The sequence below is a fragment of the Perognathus longimembris genome, chromosome 3 (assembly GCF_023159225.1).
Source record: "Perognathus longimembris pacificus isolate PPM17 chromosome 3, ASM2315922v1, whole genome shotgun sequence".
In the NCBI taxonomy this organism is placed as follows: Eukaryota; Metazoa; Chordata; class Mammalia; order Rodentia; family Heteromyidae; genus Perognathus; species Perognathus longimembris.
In genome coordinates, this window is record NC_063163.1 from 97,352,714 (window position 1) to 97,373,411 (window position 20,698).

Consider the following 20,698-nt stretch of genomic DNA (forward strand, 5'->3'; position numbering starts at 1 on the left):
TGAAATGTAATTCTATGCAAACTGCTTAATAGCTGTGTGAATTTGACCAAGTCATTGCCCCACTAAGCTCTGCCACGGGAGTCCATAATGACCACTAGCCAAGAAAAGGTAACTGTGATGAGCAACTTTTGGCTGGTTTCTGACACCACACAGACCCTCCCCAAGAAACTGAATTCCAGTCACATTCCTACACAGGGTTAAACTGGTGATGTCCCTGTCCTTGATAAGTGCAGCAGGTACAAGATCTAAGGCAGGAAGAAGAAGGGACAGTCACTGAGGGGATGTGTCTCAGAAGCTCTACAGGACATTTTCATGATGACTTGCCATCTTGAGTGGGAGGGACATCTTCAACTTTGGTACTTCGTTCACCTTGTGTCTGGGGTTCCATGACCAGGGCTCAGAAAATGACTAAGGCAGATGTCCCTACTAAAATCTTCCAATACTCCCTAGAAGAAGGAATAGCCAGCTTCATTTGCAGCCTAAACCACAGCAGGAATGTCATGATATTCCTCCAGGTCATTCAACTAGACAACTCTGGATCCTAGGCCTTTCCTCTGCCTGAGAATCAACATCATGGATCTCTATTTCCATACAACTCCTTTGGATGAGTTCATAGGCAGAAGCAAAAGACAATGCAGCTCAAATAATGGACAAAATGTGTGCTGCAGCCCAGCCTAATAAGACACAGAAGTCCAGTCATCGCTCTAGCAACCAGGGAACTACATTCTGTAACACACTTTAAGGCTGGAAGGTGCCACCCAGAAGTGGAAAGAGTACACAGACTGCAGGGAAGCCCTGAAAGGCCGTTTTCACCCTTGGACCAGTTCCAAACTCCTTCTCTAATATCCCTAGAGGATTTTCATCTTTCTCGCCTTCCCTGACATTCCAAGGAGATAGCCTGAGAGCTTAGTCTCAGAACCTGAGCTATATTATCTTCCATCAGATCAACACTGAAGTTAGCCCCACAGGCCATGAGCCTAAGTAGAAGAACAAGGCAGGGAGAAAAGGTGGGTGTGATGTGGAGCTTGGTCTCCTGCCCCAGCCTCCAGGGAGTTGTACAAATAAAGCTCTACAACTGTATGCTAAGAGCCAAAGGGGCATTTACTTTCTCACAACACTTATTGCCTGGAAATCTCCTACTCTACTAAATCTCATATGGCATCACTGCCGGGAGATTAGTGGAAGGATTCCAAAGACCAGGCCCATCTCATCACACTGTGCCCCAGTAGAGGATAATGGTCTTTCTGGAGTTACAAGGAAGGACTTCTATGGAGTCAGACTCTAAAGCACAGGGTGCTAGCTTCAGTCCTAGGCTTGTGGGCTCAGGGGCCATTGCAACACAAATAGAATCTAGCAAGGGGCTTCTGCACAGAGCAACTACAACAAAAAAGGGTTACACTCTTTAAAAGGAATATACTAGTAGACACACAGGAATTAACCTGGATACAGCTCTGCTCTGGGAAAAACAAAAGTGAATGCTTTATTTGGTATGATAGTACTTCAAGGCTAAAAGAGAAAACAGACAAATCATGGTGGTTTTTTTCTAAAGTATATTAATATGTACAAAAAATTGTGCAAATTTTGTTAAGTCTGAAAAGATACAAGCTGCTGAGACAAGAGTAAGGAGACTAGATGGGAGGTAGGTGCTGGTAGTTCACACTTGTAATCCTAGCTACTCAGGAGGCTGAGATCTGAGGATCACAGTTTGAAGCCAGTCTGGGCAGAGATGTACATGAGGCTCTTATCTCCAATAAACTACTCAGAATAAGCCAAAACGTGGCTTTGTGGCTCAAGTGGTAGGTAGAGTGTTAGCCCTAAGCTAAAGAAGCTCTCAGTGACAGCATCCAGGCTCCAAGTTTAAGCCTCAGGACTGGCACAAAAAAGAGGGGGCAAGGGAGGAAGTGGGGAGGGGGAGAGAGAAAGAAAGAAGGAAAGGAGGGAGAACGGGAGGGAGGGGGTGAGAAGGAGGAAGGAAAGAAGAAAGGGAGGGAGGGAGGAAGGAAGGAAAAGAAAAGAAAAAGATCTAGGGAGAGATGCCATAGGGATTTTGGCTTTATCCTTTACACTCAATGCTATAATTCTTTTTGTTGTTGGTGTTTTGGTTTTTGGTGCCAGGCCTGAGACTTGAACTCAGGGCCTAAACTGCTATCCCTGAGGGTTCTGTTTTATTTTTTTCTAGCTCAAGGCTAGCTCTCTACCATTTGAGCCATAGTTCTACTTCTGATTTTTTTTTCTATGTGGTTAACTGGAGATAAAAGTCTCATAGAGTTCACTGCCCAGGCTGGTTTCAAACTACAGTCCTCAAACTCAGCCTCCTGAGTAGCTAGGACTATACAGGCTTGAGCCACTGGTACCAGCTGAGAATGAATTTTCAGAGAAGGTTAATATTTAATTTGGGGTTTTGGGGGTTTTTTTGACCAGTCCTAGGGCTTGGACTCAGGGTCTGAGCACTGTCCCTGGCTTCTTTTTGCTCAAGGCTAGCACTCTGCCACTTGAGCCACAGCGCCACTTCTGGCCATTTTCTGTATATGTGGTGCTGGGGAATCGAACCCAGGGCCTCATGTATATGAGGCAGGCACTCTTGCCACTAGGCCATATCCCCAGCCCCGGAGGTTAATATTTAAGATGAAGATCATGTCCGTACTTAACTACTCACTTCCCTTCCAGAGAGCATCCTTGCCACCTCCTTGTGCCTCCTTTTGCCCCTTCCATTTATATCCTCTGCCACTGGTGCCTGGCCTGTCTGTATAATGCTATATCAATATTACCCAGAAAAATAAAACAAAATAACCATCAGCTTACTAAAGCCCAGCTTCTGACTGTGAATTCCTGATAATGCCTCTTAACATGCCTGATACCCAAGAGACTCTGATGCTCAGCCAGATATGGGAACCCTCATCCTTACTGATCTATAGGGTTCATGCAACTGCACAATGAAGGAGTGTTGCTAGCTTGAAACCCTGATCAGATATACTATTAAATCTAGCCTAATAGTATGAGAATCTACTTCAAAGTAAAATCTTAAGTTTTGGATATTATGTGCAAAGTTACGAAGTTGATAAAGGTCAACTGCTCAGATCATTGGCCAAAGCTTAACACATGAGAATGAGGAATGAACACAGCTGGCCAATGTCCGAGAAAAACTGGCTAAGTAAGAAACAACAAGTTTCTAAAAAGACAAAGAATTCAGAAAATCTTAGGGGAAGGAAAGCAGCCCTCAAATATTTTTACAAAAGTAACCTTCTAAATTCAGGCTGTAAAGGCAAAGGATGTGTATCACATTATACAAATGATAATGTGATAAAAAAATTAAGCTCTCCCACAATCAAACTTGAACAATTTTTGTTCATTTGAAGAATTAGCACACACTTGCAACTGTCACCATAGTTCTGGTAATGTAAGATTCAGGAGTTATTCATTTAATTTTTTTCATGATGAAGACCCAATCTTACCTTTTATTCACTATTTGCTATAATAATTTAGTCCTTTAAAATTCACTTTATGATGCTGTCCTGGAGTTGACCATACTCAAATAGCCTTGGAATTGTATAGATAGAGATGTCACCCAGTCTATGAAAGTGGCTATCTCTACCAGTAAAATTCATTGTTACATTTTTCACAAAACATGTTTGAACTTTTATACTAAACACATATCACTTTCTTTTTTTCTCTTTTTTTGGGGGTGGGGGTGGGGATCAGTGATGGGGCTTTAACTCAAGGCCTGGGTGCTGTCCCTGGGTGCTGTCAGAACTCTGGTGATTAACTAAAGAGTCTCATGACTTTACTACCTGGGCTGGTTTTAAACCATGACCCTCAGATCTCAGCATCCTGAGTAGTTAGGATTATAGGCATGAGCCACCAGTGCCTGGCTACAATATCACTTTCATAGTCAGAAAAGACAACAAAGTGTTCTCATGTTTTTGAGCAGGACTAGGCTTCCTGCTACTTAGCTTTATGCTAAGAAATGAGTCATGAGCCCAAGAAGATTTCAAGGGCTCTGGGAACCCATGTACCTATCTAATGGGACATGGATCTCAGAGGGTAATGGGGCTGGAGGCACCATGTCAAAAGCCCCTCAAGAACAGGAGGCTTTCAGATGAGTACAGGAAGATAACTATGAGCTGCAAGTTTCAGTCTTCCAATAGTCCCAAGATAGTACTAAGAATGCTATCATCTTGTTTGTGGTTTTGATTATAGATGATCACTGTAAAACTTCAGGCACAGTACTGTTTACCTGGCTACACAGGCTCTTCCAGCACCTTGCTCTCCTGAGACACCTTTCTGGGTTGTGATATCTTACTGCTATACCACTCTAAACTTGCCAGTAAAAGACTAGGATGTAGGTAAGTGGTAGAGTACCAATTGTCATGTTTAAGGCCCAAGGTTTGATCCCCACCAAAACAAAAAAATTAAAATTAAAAAAATCAGTCAAGGACCAGTGACTCATACCTGTAATCCTAACTACTCAGGGGGCTGAGATCTGAGGATTCTAGTTCAAAGCTAACTTTGGGCAGGAAAGCCATTGAGACTCTTATCTCCAATTAACCATAAAAATCCAGAAGTATTGTACAAGACATATAGCTAAGAAGATACACCTCAAGAATAAAGCTGTGGCAAGTGGTAGAATGCCATACTTGAGCAAAAAAGCTAAGGGACAGTGCCCAGGCCTGGGTTCAAGCACCAGTACTCTCTCTCTCTCTCTCTCTCTCTCTCTCTCTCTCACACACACACACACACACACACACACACAAACAAAAACCCAAAGATTTATCACTACAGTTTCTTCACTTCCATCTCAAGAAGCCAAAGGTATCATACTGAGCAACAACCTCAGTCCAGACTCAGTATTCCACATTAGCCACTCCCAACAAAGAGAAACTGAAAACCTCAACAGAAGATCAAGAATTTTACAAGGGATGAGGGGAAAAAAAGATGATACCTAGGTCTAGTGGACAATACCTCTCTCTTACCACTTGACTGGCTAACCAGAAAGGTTACAATAGCCAGTCCTTATATATGTCTTAAGTGAACTGAGTGCCCAATGCCCAATACAGTTATCATTGACCATGGTACAATTTCTTGGCCTCCTGGGGAGAGAGATGTCAGAAAAAGAACTAAAAACAGAATTTTGCTGACCAAGGACACTCAGGTTAGACAGTAAGTTGGTAAGACCTCTGTAGTGTCCCTCCTCACCTGCTGCACAAGCTCAGGGGGCAGCTCAGCTCTCCACTGCTTCAGCTGGCGTGAAGCAAATGAGTGCAAAGCGTAGGACATGGTGCCGTACTCAATCCATAGGGACAGGTTAGAGCTGTCAATCTCCAGGGCCCGCCGGAAACAGTTCAGGACAGGTGTGGCATGTTTCCAGATGGGTCCATCACTCTTCAATTCGTTGGAGTTCAGCTTGTCCTGAATGCGGCTGGCTCGGGCTAGAGCCATGCCTGCCCAAGAATCGAATCTGAGGTGATGACAAAAAGGTCAGCTAAAAATACCTTTGCCTCCATGGCATAGAAGACATAGCAGCCTGCTAGGAAACAGATAATATGGAAACTCCACTCCCACACCAGGGCTCACAGCCTAGCTCAGCCACTCAGTATACCCAGGGCTATGACCTAGACTAGCCATGACATATAGATAAGACCCACCTCAAGAGAAGAAATGTAGGTACTAAGAAAGAGGCAAAATGAGTCTCTTTGTGAGTCCCTCAGCATTTCACAGGCACTCATTGGCCTTCTAGCAAGTGACTCTTGGACTTTTCTCCCTACACTGAGGTGTCACTCACAAAGCAGGCCTTGACCCTGCATCATAATCAATAGGGGCCCAGCTAAAGTGATAGGAAGACTGGCAGCAGATGTCACCTTCTCTCCTTTCAGTGAGAGTAGAGCTTTCCATCAACACATCCACCAAGAACAGATGTACAAGAGCGCTCTGGGCCCCACCTACTTACCTTCTCTGTCTCTCTGGAACATGGAGTAGACCCTGGCCTTTCTAGCTCAGTTCCCAGAAATAAAATAAAAAGTGAGAGAACTAAAAGATGGTGAAACCTCTACCATTCTGAGGTCACCTAAAGAAAGTGACCATGAGAACACAGAAACCTCTGTGAGCAAGTGACAGTCACAGAAACACCAAGACCAATATAATTTCTGGGCGTCTGTAGAGCCTAGAATTTTCTGAGTGGTACAAAAGAATATAAAAAACAGCAAACAGAAAGATAGATACTATTCTCCCAAATATCAACAATTTCTAGTCTATGACAGCCAAAGTTAGCTTTCATGACTTTTAAACTGGCTGCCTGGCTTTCTGACTATTTCATAATCTCCAAGCTATGATAAAGGCAGAGAAACTTTGTCAAACAGATGTGCTTTCTAGCAACAAAAGATGACACCATGTAAACAAAGGAGCAGGAAAGAGTCAAGGCTCAGTTATGCTAGAGAACAGTAAAGACAAAAGCATCACCCCCTATGTGAGGGGTTCCTAAGAATGGTTCTCCTTCCTCAGGGGCCTGGGGACTCAAAGCTACCAAACCTTGACAGTTCTGCTGAAGTCACCCTGAGGAGGAAACATGCATTAGGTGACAAACCCCCTTCACCAGGGCTAGTTTCATAGTAGGGAATTCTTTTCAATTTCCAGAATGCCTTCAGCAACTCCATTTGTCCTCACCTTGAAGAAAGGAACCACATCATAACAGTACTCATGTGACTGCATGAAAACCACTATTTCCTGTCACAATACAGTAACCAAAGGCAAAAAACATAATCATGACAACTGAAAATTCTTATGTGTCCTTTAGAGCCTTCTGATGTCAGGATCTGATCTTGGCAGAACTATACACACTTGATTCTCTGGAATAGCTGACCCACAGGGACGGTGAGAGGACCAGGGAAGTAATGATGTGAACTCAGGAGGAGGAAATGTCCAGAGCCCATACACTGGGCTCTGACTTATACGAGACAGGTCTGGTTCTGGCACTGGATTCAGAACTGCTTCCTTGGCAGTAGAAATGCACTATACTGCCTCCTTCCCCAAACAGATGAACTGCCTGGACCACTTCCAGCTCAGGAATGGACAACACAGTCATAGATTGTTCCCTATAGCAACCTCTAATGCTACAATCAGGACATTACTGTCCACCCAGCTGTCTGCTACCCAGACAGTGGGGAACTTCTCACTACTCAACAGGCTAGCTGAGAAAACAGACAGAGCCCTGAGGCTCCCCTGGCATCAACCTGTGAGGGCCAGAATAAAGGAGGCCAAAGGTTGGAGCTCAGGACCAAGCCAAACAAGTCCCTCCTTGGTCCTGGGGCCAGTCTTCATAGGAAACCCCTCCTCTGTAGCACAGCTGCTCAGTGGACTAGATCTGACTGGTTGATATCCCCTAAGGCAAAGTTGAAGCCAGGCACTAGTGAATCACACCTGTAATCCTAGCTACTCAGGAGGCTGAGATCTGAGGATCACAGTTCACAGCCAGCCCAGGAAGCAAAGTCTATGAGACTCTTATCTCCAATTAACCACCAGAAAGCTGGAAGTGGCACTGTGGCTCAAAGTGGCAGAACTCTATCCTTGAGTGAAAAGGCTCAGACAGCACCCAGACCCCATGATCAAACAAACAAACAAAAAAAAAGTAGATGGCAAAGTTGAGTCTTTGTGACTCTATTCCACTGACTAAAGGACTGTCAGGTAAGAAGAGCCATACCAGGTGCCTGATACTTCATGGATGGTGAGTTTCATAATCTTAACTTTTCAGATAAGAAAGCAACAGTACAGAGGTAACCCCACCCCCACCCCACACCCAGTGTGTCACACAATGAATGCTTAGCCAGCCAGAGTGCAAGGCCATGCCATTACAGTGGAGCACAGTGATTCCAGAGGACAGCCAGGCCTCTAAGTACATGGCTCTCTGCCTAAAGAAAATGATAGGCTGAGCAAAAGGGGTCTTATGAGGGCTGTTTCCCACAAGCTATGGAAGTCTTACAAACTGGCTTCTGCACTCAGATCTAATCCTTCCTCCCTATGGTCAGGTAGGTCCTGAATGGGTGAATTCTCTCATTCTCCCTGAGTAAAAAATGCTCTGTTTCAGGGCTGGGAATGTGGCTTAGTGGTAGAGTGCTTGCCTAGCATACATGAAGCCCTGGGTTTGATTCCTCAGTACCACATAAACAGAAAAAGCCAAAAGTGGCACTATGGCCCACGTGGTAGAGTGCTAGCCTTGGGCACAAAGAGGCTTAGGGATAGTGTCCAGGCCCTGAGTTCAAGCCCTAGGACTGGCAAAAATAAATAAATAAATAAAATAAAATAAAAATGAGAGCTTAGGGCCAGCACCCTGGCCCTATCAGGCCCTGTGACTGAAATAAAAAACAAAACAAACTTGTGGCAGTGGGAGGGAAAAACTGGGAGGGAAGGGGTGACACTGTCCAAAAAGAAATGTACTCTTTACCTGACTTATATAACAGTAACCCCTCTGCACATCACCTTTACAATAACAACAAAATGCTTTTTTAAATGCTCTGTTTCCAACTCATCCATGGTTCAAGGGTAGCCATCATGAGTTAGCACCTGAGTATTTCCAGAAATGCTACCCGTAATGCTACACTTAAGAGTCAGGTCATGGTGGCCTCATTCTGGCCTTGCTCCAAGGCAGCCAAGAGAAGACATTTCCTCTCAACCAAGTGTAGCAGACTTCATGAAAACAGCAGAGCACTTCAGGATGCTCAAGCCAAACACATTTTAAGAGAAAGTTGAGCAAGGCCCCATGAGAAAAAAGCATGAGCCTCATGTACATGGGGCTCTTCTATACATACCACTGTGACTACCCTGGGAGCCAACAATACACTGTATCACAAGAGAAGAGAACTCCTGGTCTGAGTTAGTTTATTACTTCTCCTATCCCAAGAAACCAACTGTAATTAAAAAGCATACAATAGAAGCACCAAGAGTAGACATCAGCCATCCTAGGGCTGAAACCAGGAAATGAGCCAGCATAAAACCACAGGATGGAGCTGGGCAGCACCTACTTGACCTACACTCAAAGACCCACAAGAGCACCTTATACCTCCTCTACTCTCAATGACCCTCCCAGGGTCTTTGGGGGAAAACAAAGCCTTCTCCTTCACTCTTCTTTTTATAGAGAATCTGCCTTTTTAATAACTATACAACACTAAACTACCTCCTTGTCCTCATTTTTTCCTCCTAGTCTCCTTGCTATGGTCAGGGAAACTCCAAACTGAACTAGAGATATCCCAGTACTCCCAGCAACCAGCCCCATTCCACCACCACATTACCCACCTGTTCGGGCAAATACAGATGTCATGCATGTAGAACTTAATGGCCTTAGACTGTTCCTTGTTTTTGAAATGATAATCAGCCAAGAGGTAGTAGAGCTCATTCACCACTGGAGGAGAGGGGTCTGCCCCTTCTGGGAGGCAGGGAACCTGGCATGTGACAGAATAAGTATGAGAGGAAGCAAAGTCAAGGACTCAGGTGTGACCTACAAACCCAGAACTGTTTGATCATAACAACCACCCCACCCCCCCACCCCGCAGCTTTCCTTGGCCCAGCATCTATCTGGTCCATAACAAGGAAGAAGCCAGGGTATATGTACAAAAGTCCCACAGGATAAGGGATGTGAACATCTCCATTACCCCATATATGCATATCTATGAAGGCCCACCTCAGTTGAGGTCCCTTCAATGTAGGCGGACACTTTGTCCAAACGCAGTGCTGGCCTCTCTGTACGAGGCACAATGGTAGCAATTCTCTTCAGGAGGTTGGCCAAGTCAGCAGATACAGTGCTGGTCTTATAGCTGTCAAATTCAGGAAGGGTCTTGGGCTTAAAGTACTCAAACATAAACAGGGCATCTTCCCATATAAGATCCACCTTGAAAAAAAGACAGAAGGCAGACTCATAGTACACGTAGGGTAAAGAAAAGAAGAAAAAGTTCCTTTATAGAAGCATACTATGCCCAATGTAAATGAAGTTACAATATATTGGAGAGCCTAAAACATTTACACTTCTTAAAATCTTCATGCCCACTGTAATCATTAATCCAACTGTGAAAAACATGTTGGCCATAAAAAGAAAAGAAAAAAAAAGCATGCTGGAAACTGAGGTCTGTGCTTATGCTCTGAAAAATCATATGGTTTAGCAGATGAGGAGGTTCAATCTTGAGTGGAGATGTCGGGCTACCAATGACCCTCTCCCCACTTGAGCTGCCCACCTAAGCCAGTTGGTTGAAAAAAATTACCTGAATACTGTTTCTAAGCAAAGGTGATCCTAGAGACAGGGGCCAGAATGGAGGATAAGAATGGAAGCCCAATATGAAATGTACTCACTGCAATACATAGCAAACGGCAACCCCTCTGTACATCACTTTAACAATAAATAAATTTAAAAAAAAATGGAAGTCCTATCCTAAGGGGCTTACATTTTAGGGGATAGAATCCCTAAAATAGGATCGAGGAGCTATGAGATAATATACTCAATAGTGCCCTGAGAAAACTTAAAAAAAAAAAAAAAAGCAGCAGCCAGGTGCCAATGGCTTACTTCTGTAATCCTAGCTACGTGGGAGGCTAACAACAGGAGGATTTCAGTTTCAGGCCAGCCTGGACAGAAAACTTTGTGAGACTTCTTAACGCAAAGCTGGGCATAGTGGTAAACAACTGTCATCTCAAGCTATGTGGGAGGGATCAAGAGGGATGTTGTGCCAGGATGGCCCAGAAAAGTTATGAGACTCCATCTATATAAAAGGGAAGCTGGAGGGGAGGGGGAAATATGTGGGGGAGGGATGGAGGAAAAGTGGGAGAAAACCAAGAGGGGGGTTGCAATGTTTAACAAGGTATTCATTGCCTTACTTACATAACTGCAACCTCTCTGTACAACACCTCTACAATAAAATTAAAATTTAAAAAATTTTTAAAGGGAAGCTGGATATGGTGGTTCATACCTGTGATCCCAGCTATAATGAGAAGCCCAAAGTGGACAGACTATGGCTCAGGCACATATGCAGGGAGGAAAAGAACCTATCCTAAAAATAATTGATTAAAAAAAAATAGGGCTGGAAGTGTACCTCCATGGTATATTATCAGCCTAGCTAATGCAAGGTCCTCAGTTAAACCCCAATATTACCCCTCCCCCACACACAAATTCTCAAAGAAATCATGCATATCAAACAAATTGACTGTAAATAAATCTATGGGTAACTGTCAGGCTGAAATTTTAAATCATTAGCCAATATTTATAAAGATACACCTTTGCAAGTGAAACTCCTGCCCTTTATAGTCAGATGTCATCAGACCATCCACTTAATTTATCCTGGTATAACTTGTACTAGAACTGTGGAGCTGTGACTAATCTAATGTTCTTCAAAGAGATTCAGCTTTTCTGGAGCCCCATCCCTCTTCAGAGTTGTTTCCTCTCAGGCCTGTGTGTCACTCTCACCTGCTGGGCTGAGTGTTCCTCAAGGTACCTGGCCTTGCTCTTCTTGCTGGGGAAGCTGTACAAGCAGTAGAAGCACTGTTCCAAGGCTGTCTCCAGCTCCTCCTTGTAGGGGTGAGTATCTTCAGAGGTGGATGCAGTAAGCTCCTTTTGGAGAACTCGAACCTACAAGAGGCAGGAAGAGATGCCTAAGGAGATGCCTAAGGCTATAGTCACAGCCTTCTCCTGCCACAGCAGGACCCCTGGAGACCACCTCTCTATTTACTCTGTTAACCTGAGGAAGCAACGTTTGAGGTCCCGGTATGACTGTATTCCAAAGACTTCTTTCAAGGAAAATTTTCTTATCCCAGTGGTCTTACTCTGGGCAGCTCTGGCAGTAGTTCCTGCTGGACTTGCAAACTACTTTCCTCCCACCACACCTGGCCAGCATTCACCAGCCACTAGAAGAAGATATTTTAGGTTCAGGTTACTTCTTCACTCATTTATGTAGCTATTAAATTGCTAAGTAAATACTCATCACCTTTTCTTCCTTCTATTTTCTTAGTTTGTTTTGCTTTGTTCTGAGATAGTTATCTTACTGTATAGCTTAGGCTGACCTAGAATTCATGATTCTCCTGCTTCAGCCTCTCACATACTGTGATTATAGGAAGGTGCTACCATGCCCAGATGGAAATCTCTATAGTGTCAATCCTGAAAGACCTGCAAAGGCCCATGTGTTAAAGGCTCGGTTTCCTACCTATGGAGATATTGGTGAGTAATGTAACCTTTAGGAGGTGGGGGAGTAAAAGGAAGTTAGGGGACTAGAAATATGGCCAAGTGGCAAGAGTGCTTGCCTTGTATACATGAAGCCCTGGGTTCGATTCCTAAGCACCACATATATAGAAAATGGCCAGAAGTGGTACTGTGGCTCAAATAGTAGAGTGCTAGCCTTGAGCAAAAAAGAAGCCAGGGACAGTGCTCAGGCCCTGAGTTCAAGGCCCAAGACAGGCAAAAAAAAAAAAAAAAGGAAATTAGGCTAGTTATTGGGGGTGAGTTCTTGAGGAGGATATTGAGACCCCTGTTCCCTTCTGTCTTTCTCTTTGCTTTCCCAACATGATGAGGTGAACAGGTTTCCTGTGCTATATATGCTCTATGATGTTGCCACAAGCCCAAGGATGATGTGTCCAAGTGACCCTAGACCGAAATCTCTAAAATTATGAGCTAAAATAAACTTTTCCTCCTTTAAGTTGAACTTCGAAGCATTTTGCCACAAAAACAGAAAACTAACCGGAACCAAGTTGAGATTTTCTGGCAAGTTTCAGTAGCCACATACATGCAGTAAAGTCAAAACAGCACAATGGGGGCCCTACAGGGTCAGGGGCAGAGGGGGGACAAAGCAAGACACAGGAATCCCTCCTCACCAGTCCCAGCCCTGAAATGGCAGCACCTGGCCCAAGGGGATCACTTACATAGAATCTCAGCAGGGCCCCATCTGAATTGCAGCACCAGGACCTCCTACCCAAGTACTCGTGGGCTGTGTTGAGCAGCATGAGGGAAGATGGGAGCATGGGAGTCTCTGATATCCCTGGGGAAAATTCAGACCAACAAACAGTTAACAACACATGCACCTGGGACCACAAGGTCTCATCTTTGGGGTGTTTCTGTACCACTGTGGTCACTGATTTTCTTACTTTCCTCTTATCTGTTTTAAAGAAGAAAGAACCATGTATATCAATAAAGCAATGTAAGCAGGGCACCAATGGCTCACACCTGCTATCCTAGCTATTTGTAAGACTGAAATTGGGAATTGTTTGCTGCAAGCCTGGGCAAAAAGCTCAACAAAAAGTACATGCCTGTTATCTCAACCTATGTGAGAGACAGAGATCAGAAGAATTATGATTTCAAGCCGGTTGGGGCAGAAAAGTCCATGAGATTGACAGAAGCAGTTCATTGTGGTAGTAGGTACCTGTTATCCCATGCCTTTGCATGTTGGCTTATTGATTTCATCCTCTATAAATATCTTTGTGTGTGTGCCAGTTCTGGGGCCTGTCTGCTGTCCCTGAGCTTTTTCACTCAAGACTAGCACTCTACCACTTGAGCCATAGCTCCACTTCCAGCTTTTCGATGGTTAATGGAGATGAGTCTCACAGACTCCCGCCAGGGCTGGATTCAAATCTTGATCCTCAACCTTAGCCTTGAATAAGTAGGATTCGGACATGAGCCACCAGCTCCTGGCTCCTCCAGACTTAGTAGGTGCTCAAATATAACATGAACGAATTTTCTGAGGCACTCTCCTACACATGACCAGATTGCCTGTTCCTTAAAGCTACAATTCTACCTCTCTGTTTGCAAAAGAGGACAGCATTTAAGTTCTGTTCTCATTCTGAGATTTGCCTTTAGGAGAGGACTTGTCTCCAGCTGCCAATCTCCTTCAGCATCTGCTACAGCTTTAGGACTCGCATACTACCTGTGGGAGCCACAAACAGGACTGAGCAGGATGAGAGTATAACCTTAGTCCAACATGGAAGGACTGCTCTGTGCCAGGCTAAGCATGGCTTTTTCAGACCTGTATCAACAGTTCAAGTTCTTTTTCTGCCCAATCCTTCCTCCTGCCCTTCTTCTACAAGAAAGGCCTAATAAACCCTACTTCAGTGTGTGCTCAATGTGACAGTGCCCTCACCAGGGCCCTTACCACCCAGCCAGAAATGTTTTAGTTTTGAGTTTCTTCCTTCAACAGTCTGGTCATAGGGCAATGGCAGGACCCAGAAGCATTAGCTAAGGGTCACAGTGACATGGAGAAGCTTTTGCAGCCACCTGCTCTCCACAAATGAAAAGATAATAACATTCTCCCAAGAATTTGGTCTAATAATCATCTTCCTTCAATTCACCTCATTAAAAAATACCGGGAAATAGAACCATGTCTTCTGTCAGTCATCAGAATTTTTCCTTTCCTTGACACACTTTCCAAAGTCAAAGACATTTGTGTGTTTCTCTTTCCTTGTTTCCTTTCTGGTCACTTGTTAAAAACAATTCCCACAAACTGTGCACTACTGGCTCATGCCTATAATCCTAGCTACTCAGAAGTTTGAGATCTGAGGACTGTAGTTTGGAGCCAGCTCAAGCAGACAAATCCCTGAGACTCTTATCTACAATTTTTCTTTTTAAAGCCAGAACTGGTAACTATACGCAATGGAATTACACAGCCATTGGAAAGAATAATATTATGTCATTTGCAGGGAAATGGATGGACCTAAAACAAATCATGTTAAGTGCAATAAGCCAAGCTCAAAGAGACAAATGACACATGTTTTCTCTCAAAGATCTAATACACACCAGGACATAATAAATTACACAGATCTCTAGGCAATCATACACAGTGAGATCAAAGGAGGATACTCTTAGAAGAGGAACAGAAAGGCACAATGCCTATGTGCATCTGATCAAACAAAATAGTATTTATTGAAATGAACTCCAAGAAATGGAAAGAGGCTTTTTTTTCTTTTTTGTTATTGTTCTGTTTGTTCATTTATATGTCTTTGGGAGCATAAGGGGAATCACAGAAATGGAGGGACAAAGGGTGAAAAAAGGCAGCAATGGTACTCACTGGACACTATGTTGAAAATGGGAGGGAAAAACTGGGAGAGAGCAAGGGAAGTGGTGACATTATCCAAAAGGAAATGTGCTCTTTACCTGAGTTATGTAACTGTAATCCCTCTGTATATCACCTTTATAATAACAATGAAAATGTCTTTAAGTAAAATTAAAAGCCAGAAGTAGGTGTGGTTCAAGTGGTAGAGTGCTAGCTATGAGTGAAAAACCAGAGCAAGTACACAAAGCCCTGTGTTTAAGCCCTGTACACACACACACACACACACACACACACACACACACACACCCCCTCAGGAAATTCTTTTCTGACCACACTTGTACAAGACTAGGTTAGGCTCATCCTGAGATGCATACCCAGGGCCAACTTGGTTTTTGTGTTGTTTTTTTCCCCTAGTCCTGGGGCTTGGACTCAGGGCCTGAGCACTGTTCCTGGCTTCTTTTTGCTCAAGGCCACAGCACCACTTCTGGCCTTTTCTGTTTATGTGGTGCTGAGGAATTGAACCCAGGGCTTCCTGCATGCTAGGCAAACACTCTACCACTAAGCCACATTCCCAGCCCAACTTGTATTTTTCTTGTATTGAATTCCGCCCCCCCTCAAATATATATACATACACATACACACACATATATGTATATGTATACACACACACACACACACACACACATACATAGTACCAGTCCTGGGGCTGTCCTACAGGGCCTGAGCATTGCTCCTGAGCTCCTTTTTTGCTCAAATCTAGCACTCTACCACTTGAGCTATAGCACCACTTCTGGTTGGTTGGTTTTTTGAGTACTGTAGTTTACTGGAGATAAAAGTCACATGGGCTTTACTTGGGCTGGCTTTGAACCATGATCCTTAGGTCTCAGCCTGCTGAGTAGCTAGAATTACAGGCATGAGCCACCACCAGCTAGCTTTATATAAGTTTGTATTTTTACTAGTTTCCTGACAACTATCTATAGATGGGGAATACCAAGCAGTCTCACGTCTTGTTCTACTGAACCTCATAGTTCCTGGGTAAGACCTTGGAGTCCAGAGGCAAAGACACAGAAATGAGAGCCCACCCAACCAAACCTTCTGCCAGCACACCTTCCTCTGCTGGGCTCTGGAGCTGTTGCTGCTGGCACAGTGAGTGGAAGGTATCCTCCTCCTGCCAGATGATCCTGTGCAGGATGATCCAGGGCAACACTGAGGAGACATGGGGCTCCTTGGGCTCCTCCTGCACCGCCATGCTGCAGTCAATGACCTGATGGAGGGCACTACAGATGTCACAGTAGGACCAGTTCTGCTCCCAGCCCTCCTAAAATAAGCACTTATGGCAGTTCCCTCTAGAAAAGCACCCAGGGAAAGAGAGCCAGAGACAAGCTATGTGAGCACTATGGATCTGTAGGGTTGCTGCAATGAAAGCAAACAGGGCAGCAGAGTGGCAGGGCAGGCAAAAGTGAGCCCTTAAGAGTAGGACACTAAGTGAACAGCTTTAGTGTGTCAAACACCTAGAGAGGGCAGCATGTGAAAGCAGAAGACAGTCTTACTTAAAGGCAGGGGCCCCAGAGGGTGGCCCATAATGGCTGTAGCCAAGGAGGAGGCAGGTTCCTTTGGCAGCACACCACCCAGAAAGAATGTGAGAAGCTTTATGCAAGGGAAGAGACATTTATATCTTTTCTTTGTTTTTGTCTGAGACCCAGACTCAAACTTGGTACCTGATGCTTTTGCTCATTGACTGTTGCTCTACCAACTGAGCCATGTTTCAAACCCCACACAGGAGAGACATTCATAAATCTGTCCAGGAAAGGTGACCTTGTGGCAGGGTAGAAGCTGGGCAGGAAAGGTAGAGGGGCAGGAAGGACTAAAGGGTATGTGATGTCACGGTTCATGTAGAAGATGACAGTGGCCTAGACTATGGCAAAACAAACATGGCACAGGTAAGAAACAATAGCTAGAGGTCGGAAGATTGTAGTTTGGCAGGATTTTCTGATGACTTGAACAGAGCTAAGGAGAAAGTTGAGGGTGGCTCAGAGGAAAGTTCTCCTCTAAAAGCCTGCCTGGATGATAGAGGGTACTGTGACCATACCTCAGTTTTAAGGGCCAGGATGGTTTGGATGGTGGGGAACTCTGGCAGGTAGTCAGGTGTGGGCTCTAGCCCCCACTCTGCTTCTGGATCACTGCAAGCAGATAGTGCTTCCCATCTGAGATTGTTTCTTCATCTCTGGATGGGATGTCTGGGAGAATCTTGTAGGATTGAATGCTAATCATCTCTAATACCCAACCCAACAAATATTTGCAACCTGTGCACAGCCACCACCTCTGATTCCCAAATGTTGTAGCCAGAAAGGCCAAGGCATCCCCTTTGGTGTGCCTAACTGACAATGAAAGCCAGTGATCTACAGAAGAAAGAAACATCAGAGTAACACAGCCACTGGATCACTGGTGCGAAGCAGCCAGGGGTTACCTGGATCAAGTTGTTAGTAAGCCGAACAAGGCCAGTGGTGGAGGATGAGTCCTTCAGGATGCTGCCAGTGCTATCCTCAGACAGTGCCTGCTCAATGCCCAGCAGCAGCTGGGTCACCGTTGCCACCCACTCCTCCTTGGTTGTAGCCTCACTGGAGTTCACCATCTGCTGGACAGCCTCATTCAGAGCCACATCAGAGCACTCGAAACATTGCTGGTGGTCTTTCAGCCGGAGCAAGGAGTCCTAAGCACAATAAGAATTGAGATGAGGGGCTGGGGATATAGCCTAGTGGCAAGAGTGCCTGCCTCGGATACACGAGGCCCTAGGTTCGATTCCCCAGCACCACATATACAGAAAACGGCCAGAAGCAGCGCTGTGGCTCAAGTGGCAGAGTGCTAGCCTTGAGCGGGAAGAAGCCAGGGACAGTGCTCAGGCCCTGAGTCCAAGGCCCAGGACTGGCCAAAAAAAAAAAAGAATTGAGATGAAAAGACTTTGTGAGCTCAGCACACCTGGATCCAGACCTGGCATGAGGAAAGCTGGGATGAGAGGAAAGACAGTGCAAAAGAAAGGAAGGTTTCCTAGTGCAGCATAGGCCCTCTGGGAAGGCAGATAATGATCTATGTGGAAGCATCCAGTAGCTGATGATATCAACAAGAGCAAACCAGCAACTGAACATTGAAACCATCCTACAGAAGTAAAAGGGCTGGCCTTTTCTCTCTTTTATATCCAGATATCCCTCCCACACACTGCCATGCTAGGCAACCCTACAGCATGCCATGATAACTGAGGTCAGCCAAACCTCATCTGCTAATCTCACTTTGGGCCTACCTGACTCAGGAGTTAATAGCCTGCCCCCTACTCCTCTGCTCTCTCCCCAAACCAACTCTTTCCTCCCCCTTTACAGGGCTGAGATACCTCTATTCACGTAGTCGTAACTCAACTATTTCCCAGTTTAAGAAAGGAAAGGATTGAGATGCTGCATGTAATCTGAACAAAAAGCTGGAATAAGATTCTTTCTAAATTGAAAGGGAAGGGTCCATTAAGATAATACATATAATGTGATAGTGATTTTAACCACAAGGCCTAGATGCTGTTCCTGAGAGTTTTTTTCATTGTGGTGGTGGTGGTGGTAGGTGTTTTCTATTGATTTTGTTTTGTTTGGGGAGGGGGCGTTTCTCATGGCTACTGCTCTACCACTTAAACTACAGCTCCATTTCCAGCTTTTTGGTAGTTAATTGGAGATAAGAGTCTCACAGACTTTCCTGCCCAGGTTGACTTCTAACAATTCTCAGATCTCAGCTTCCAAGTAGCTAGATTACAGGCATGAGCCACCAGCATGCAGTTGAACATCTATCCATTTTATATCTACTCCAGAGTTAAGTAAAATAGCAATAGAAACAGGCTGAGCATGGTAACACAAGTCTACAATTCTAGCTACTTGGGAGGTAAAGGATTACAAGTTCTAGGCTAGCCTAGATAAAGCACAGACTGTGTCTCAAAACAAAGTCTGTGACATTCTTATTTCCACTAAACTATAAAAACATCTGGAAGTAGATCTGTGGCTCAAGTGGTATAACACTAGCCTTACACAAAAGAAGCTTAGGGACAGCGCCCAGGCCCAGACTGAAAGCAGGCACAGGCACCAAAAATAACCAACAAATAAATAAATAAAATATAGCCACATAAGCCAGGTGCCTGTGGTTCAACTGTAACCCCAGTTACTCAGGAGGCTGAGATCTAAGGACCTGAATATCACAGTTCGAAGCCAGCCTAGGCAGAAAAATCCATGAGATATTCTCTCTGTCTCTGTCTCTCTCTCTCTCTCTCTCTCTCTCTCTTCTTTGCTAGTCCTGGGACTTGAACTCAGGGCCTGGGCATTGTCCCTAACCTTCTTTTCCTCAAGGCTAGTACTCTACCACTTAAGCCACAGAGCCACTTCCAGCTTGTTCTGTTTATGTGGTCCTGAGGAATTGAACCCACGGCTTCATGCATGGTAGGCAAGCACTCTAATATTAAACTGCATTCCCAGCCCCATGAGATTCTTATCTCCAATTAATCACAGAAAAAGCTGAACATGGTACTGTGGCTCAGGTGGTAGAATGCTAGCCTTGAGCAAAAAGGAGTTCAGGGTCAGCACCTAGTAGGCCCAGAGTCCAAGCCCCAGGGCTGGGAAAAAAAAAAAAAAAAAAAAAACAGGTGCCAGTGGTTCATAACTACAATCCTAGCTACTCAGGAGACTTAAAATAGGAGGATTTCAGTTCAAAAACAACCCCAGGCAGGGAAGCCCATGAGATTCTTAACTCCAATTAACAAAAAGCCAGAAATGGAACTGTGACTCAAGTGGTAGAGTGCTACCCTTGAGAAAAAAAAAGCTCAGGAACAGCACCCAGGCTGAGTTCAAGTCCCAGAACCAGCACACAAATTTTTTTAAATTAAAAATAAAATTTAATTAAAAACAAAATGCAAATAAAATGACTAGTTTTATGGCATAAGCAGCTGAGTGCTCACCAAGTATATAGGACGCTCCAGGGATTCAATCCCAGTGCAAAAAATAAAAATAAAGGCAATAAAAACAGCCAAGCATGGTAGCATGTATCTATAATCCTGAACGGACCACAAGTTCCAGGCCAGACTAGGTTATATAGTTAAGGTTATCTAAAACAAAACAAAACATCATTAAAAACAAGATGAATGAATGGACAGATGAATGGAATTCTAATCATTCTTTTCTCCTTTGACATGCAGAAGTTCAGAGTCAAGTGCAAGGCTCTCCTTGAACCACATAGACTCTGTACTCCTACATTCTCACATTACTCTAGTCTAATCATATCTCTCTATAGAATCTTTCTAGAGGTTAGGCTGGTGATCTGGACTTCCACTTTTCTGTGATCTCCAGGACTACCTCAAAGTCTTGAGAGGGCAAATACATACACAAGAAGATACAAATAGTTGTAGGGGACCCAAGTGGGGAACACACACACACCTGTAGCAGAAGCAGCTGGGCTGGCCTCTCAGGAATGGAAGTCATAAACTCCAGGTGTTTGGCCTGGTCAAACCCACTGGTACACAAAGTGGGGCGGAGTAGATGCACAACAGCCTTGTAGTCACCAGCCTCATAGAGCCGCTGAATCTCCTCCAAAGACTGGCAGCGTTCTAGTGACTTCAGGTTCTTATCAATCTGAAAAAGGCCCAGAAATATTGCCTAGTTGGCAACCCTCGTACCCTTCCTGAATCT

At 44.5% G+C, this 20,698-nt stretch overlaps 1 protein-coding gene across 3 annotated transcripts in view; it reads right to left on the reverse strand.

Annotated features, from left to right (window-relative positions):
- The window catches only part of Cabin1 (calcineurin binding protein 1), a 132,877-nt gene that overhangs the window by 83,339 nt on the left and 28,840 nt on the right, over positions 1 to 20,698 (reverse strand). For all 3 annotated transcript variants that reach the window (XM_048343547.1, XM_048343548.1, XM_048343546.1), the window contains exons 16-23: positions 20,447 to 20,641; positions 17,464 to 17,706; positions 16,104 to 16,260; positions 12,877 to 12,992; positions 11,432 to 11,593; positions 9,665 to 9,871; positions 9,280 to 9,425; positions 5,194 to 5,455 (exon numbers count right to left, since the gene is read on the reverse strand). In XM_048343547.1, the coding sequence (XP_048199504.1) occupies positions 5,194 to 5,455; positions 9,280 to 9,425; positions 9,665 to 9,871; positions 11,432 to 11,593; positions 12,877 to 12,992; positions 16,104 to 16,260; positions 17,464 to 17,706; positions 20,447 to 20,641 (1,488 nt within the window). The remainder of the gene's footprint in view (positions 1 to 5,193; positions 5,456 to 9,279; positions 9,426 to 9,664; positions 9,872 to 11,431; positions 11,594 to 12,876; positions 12,993 to 16,103; positions 16,261 to 17,463; positions 17,707 to 20,446; positions 20,642 to 20,698) is intronic.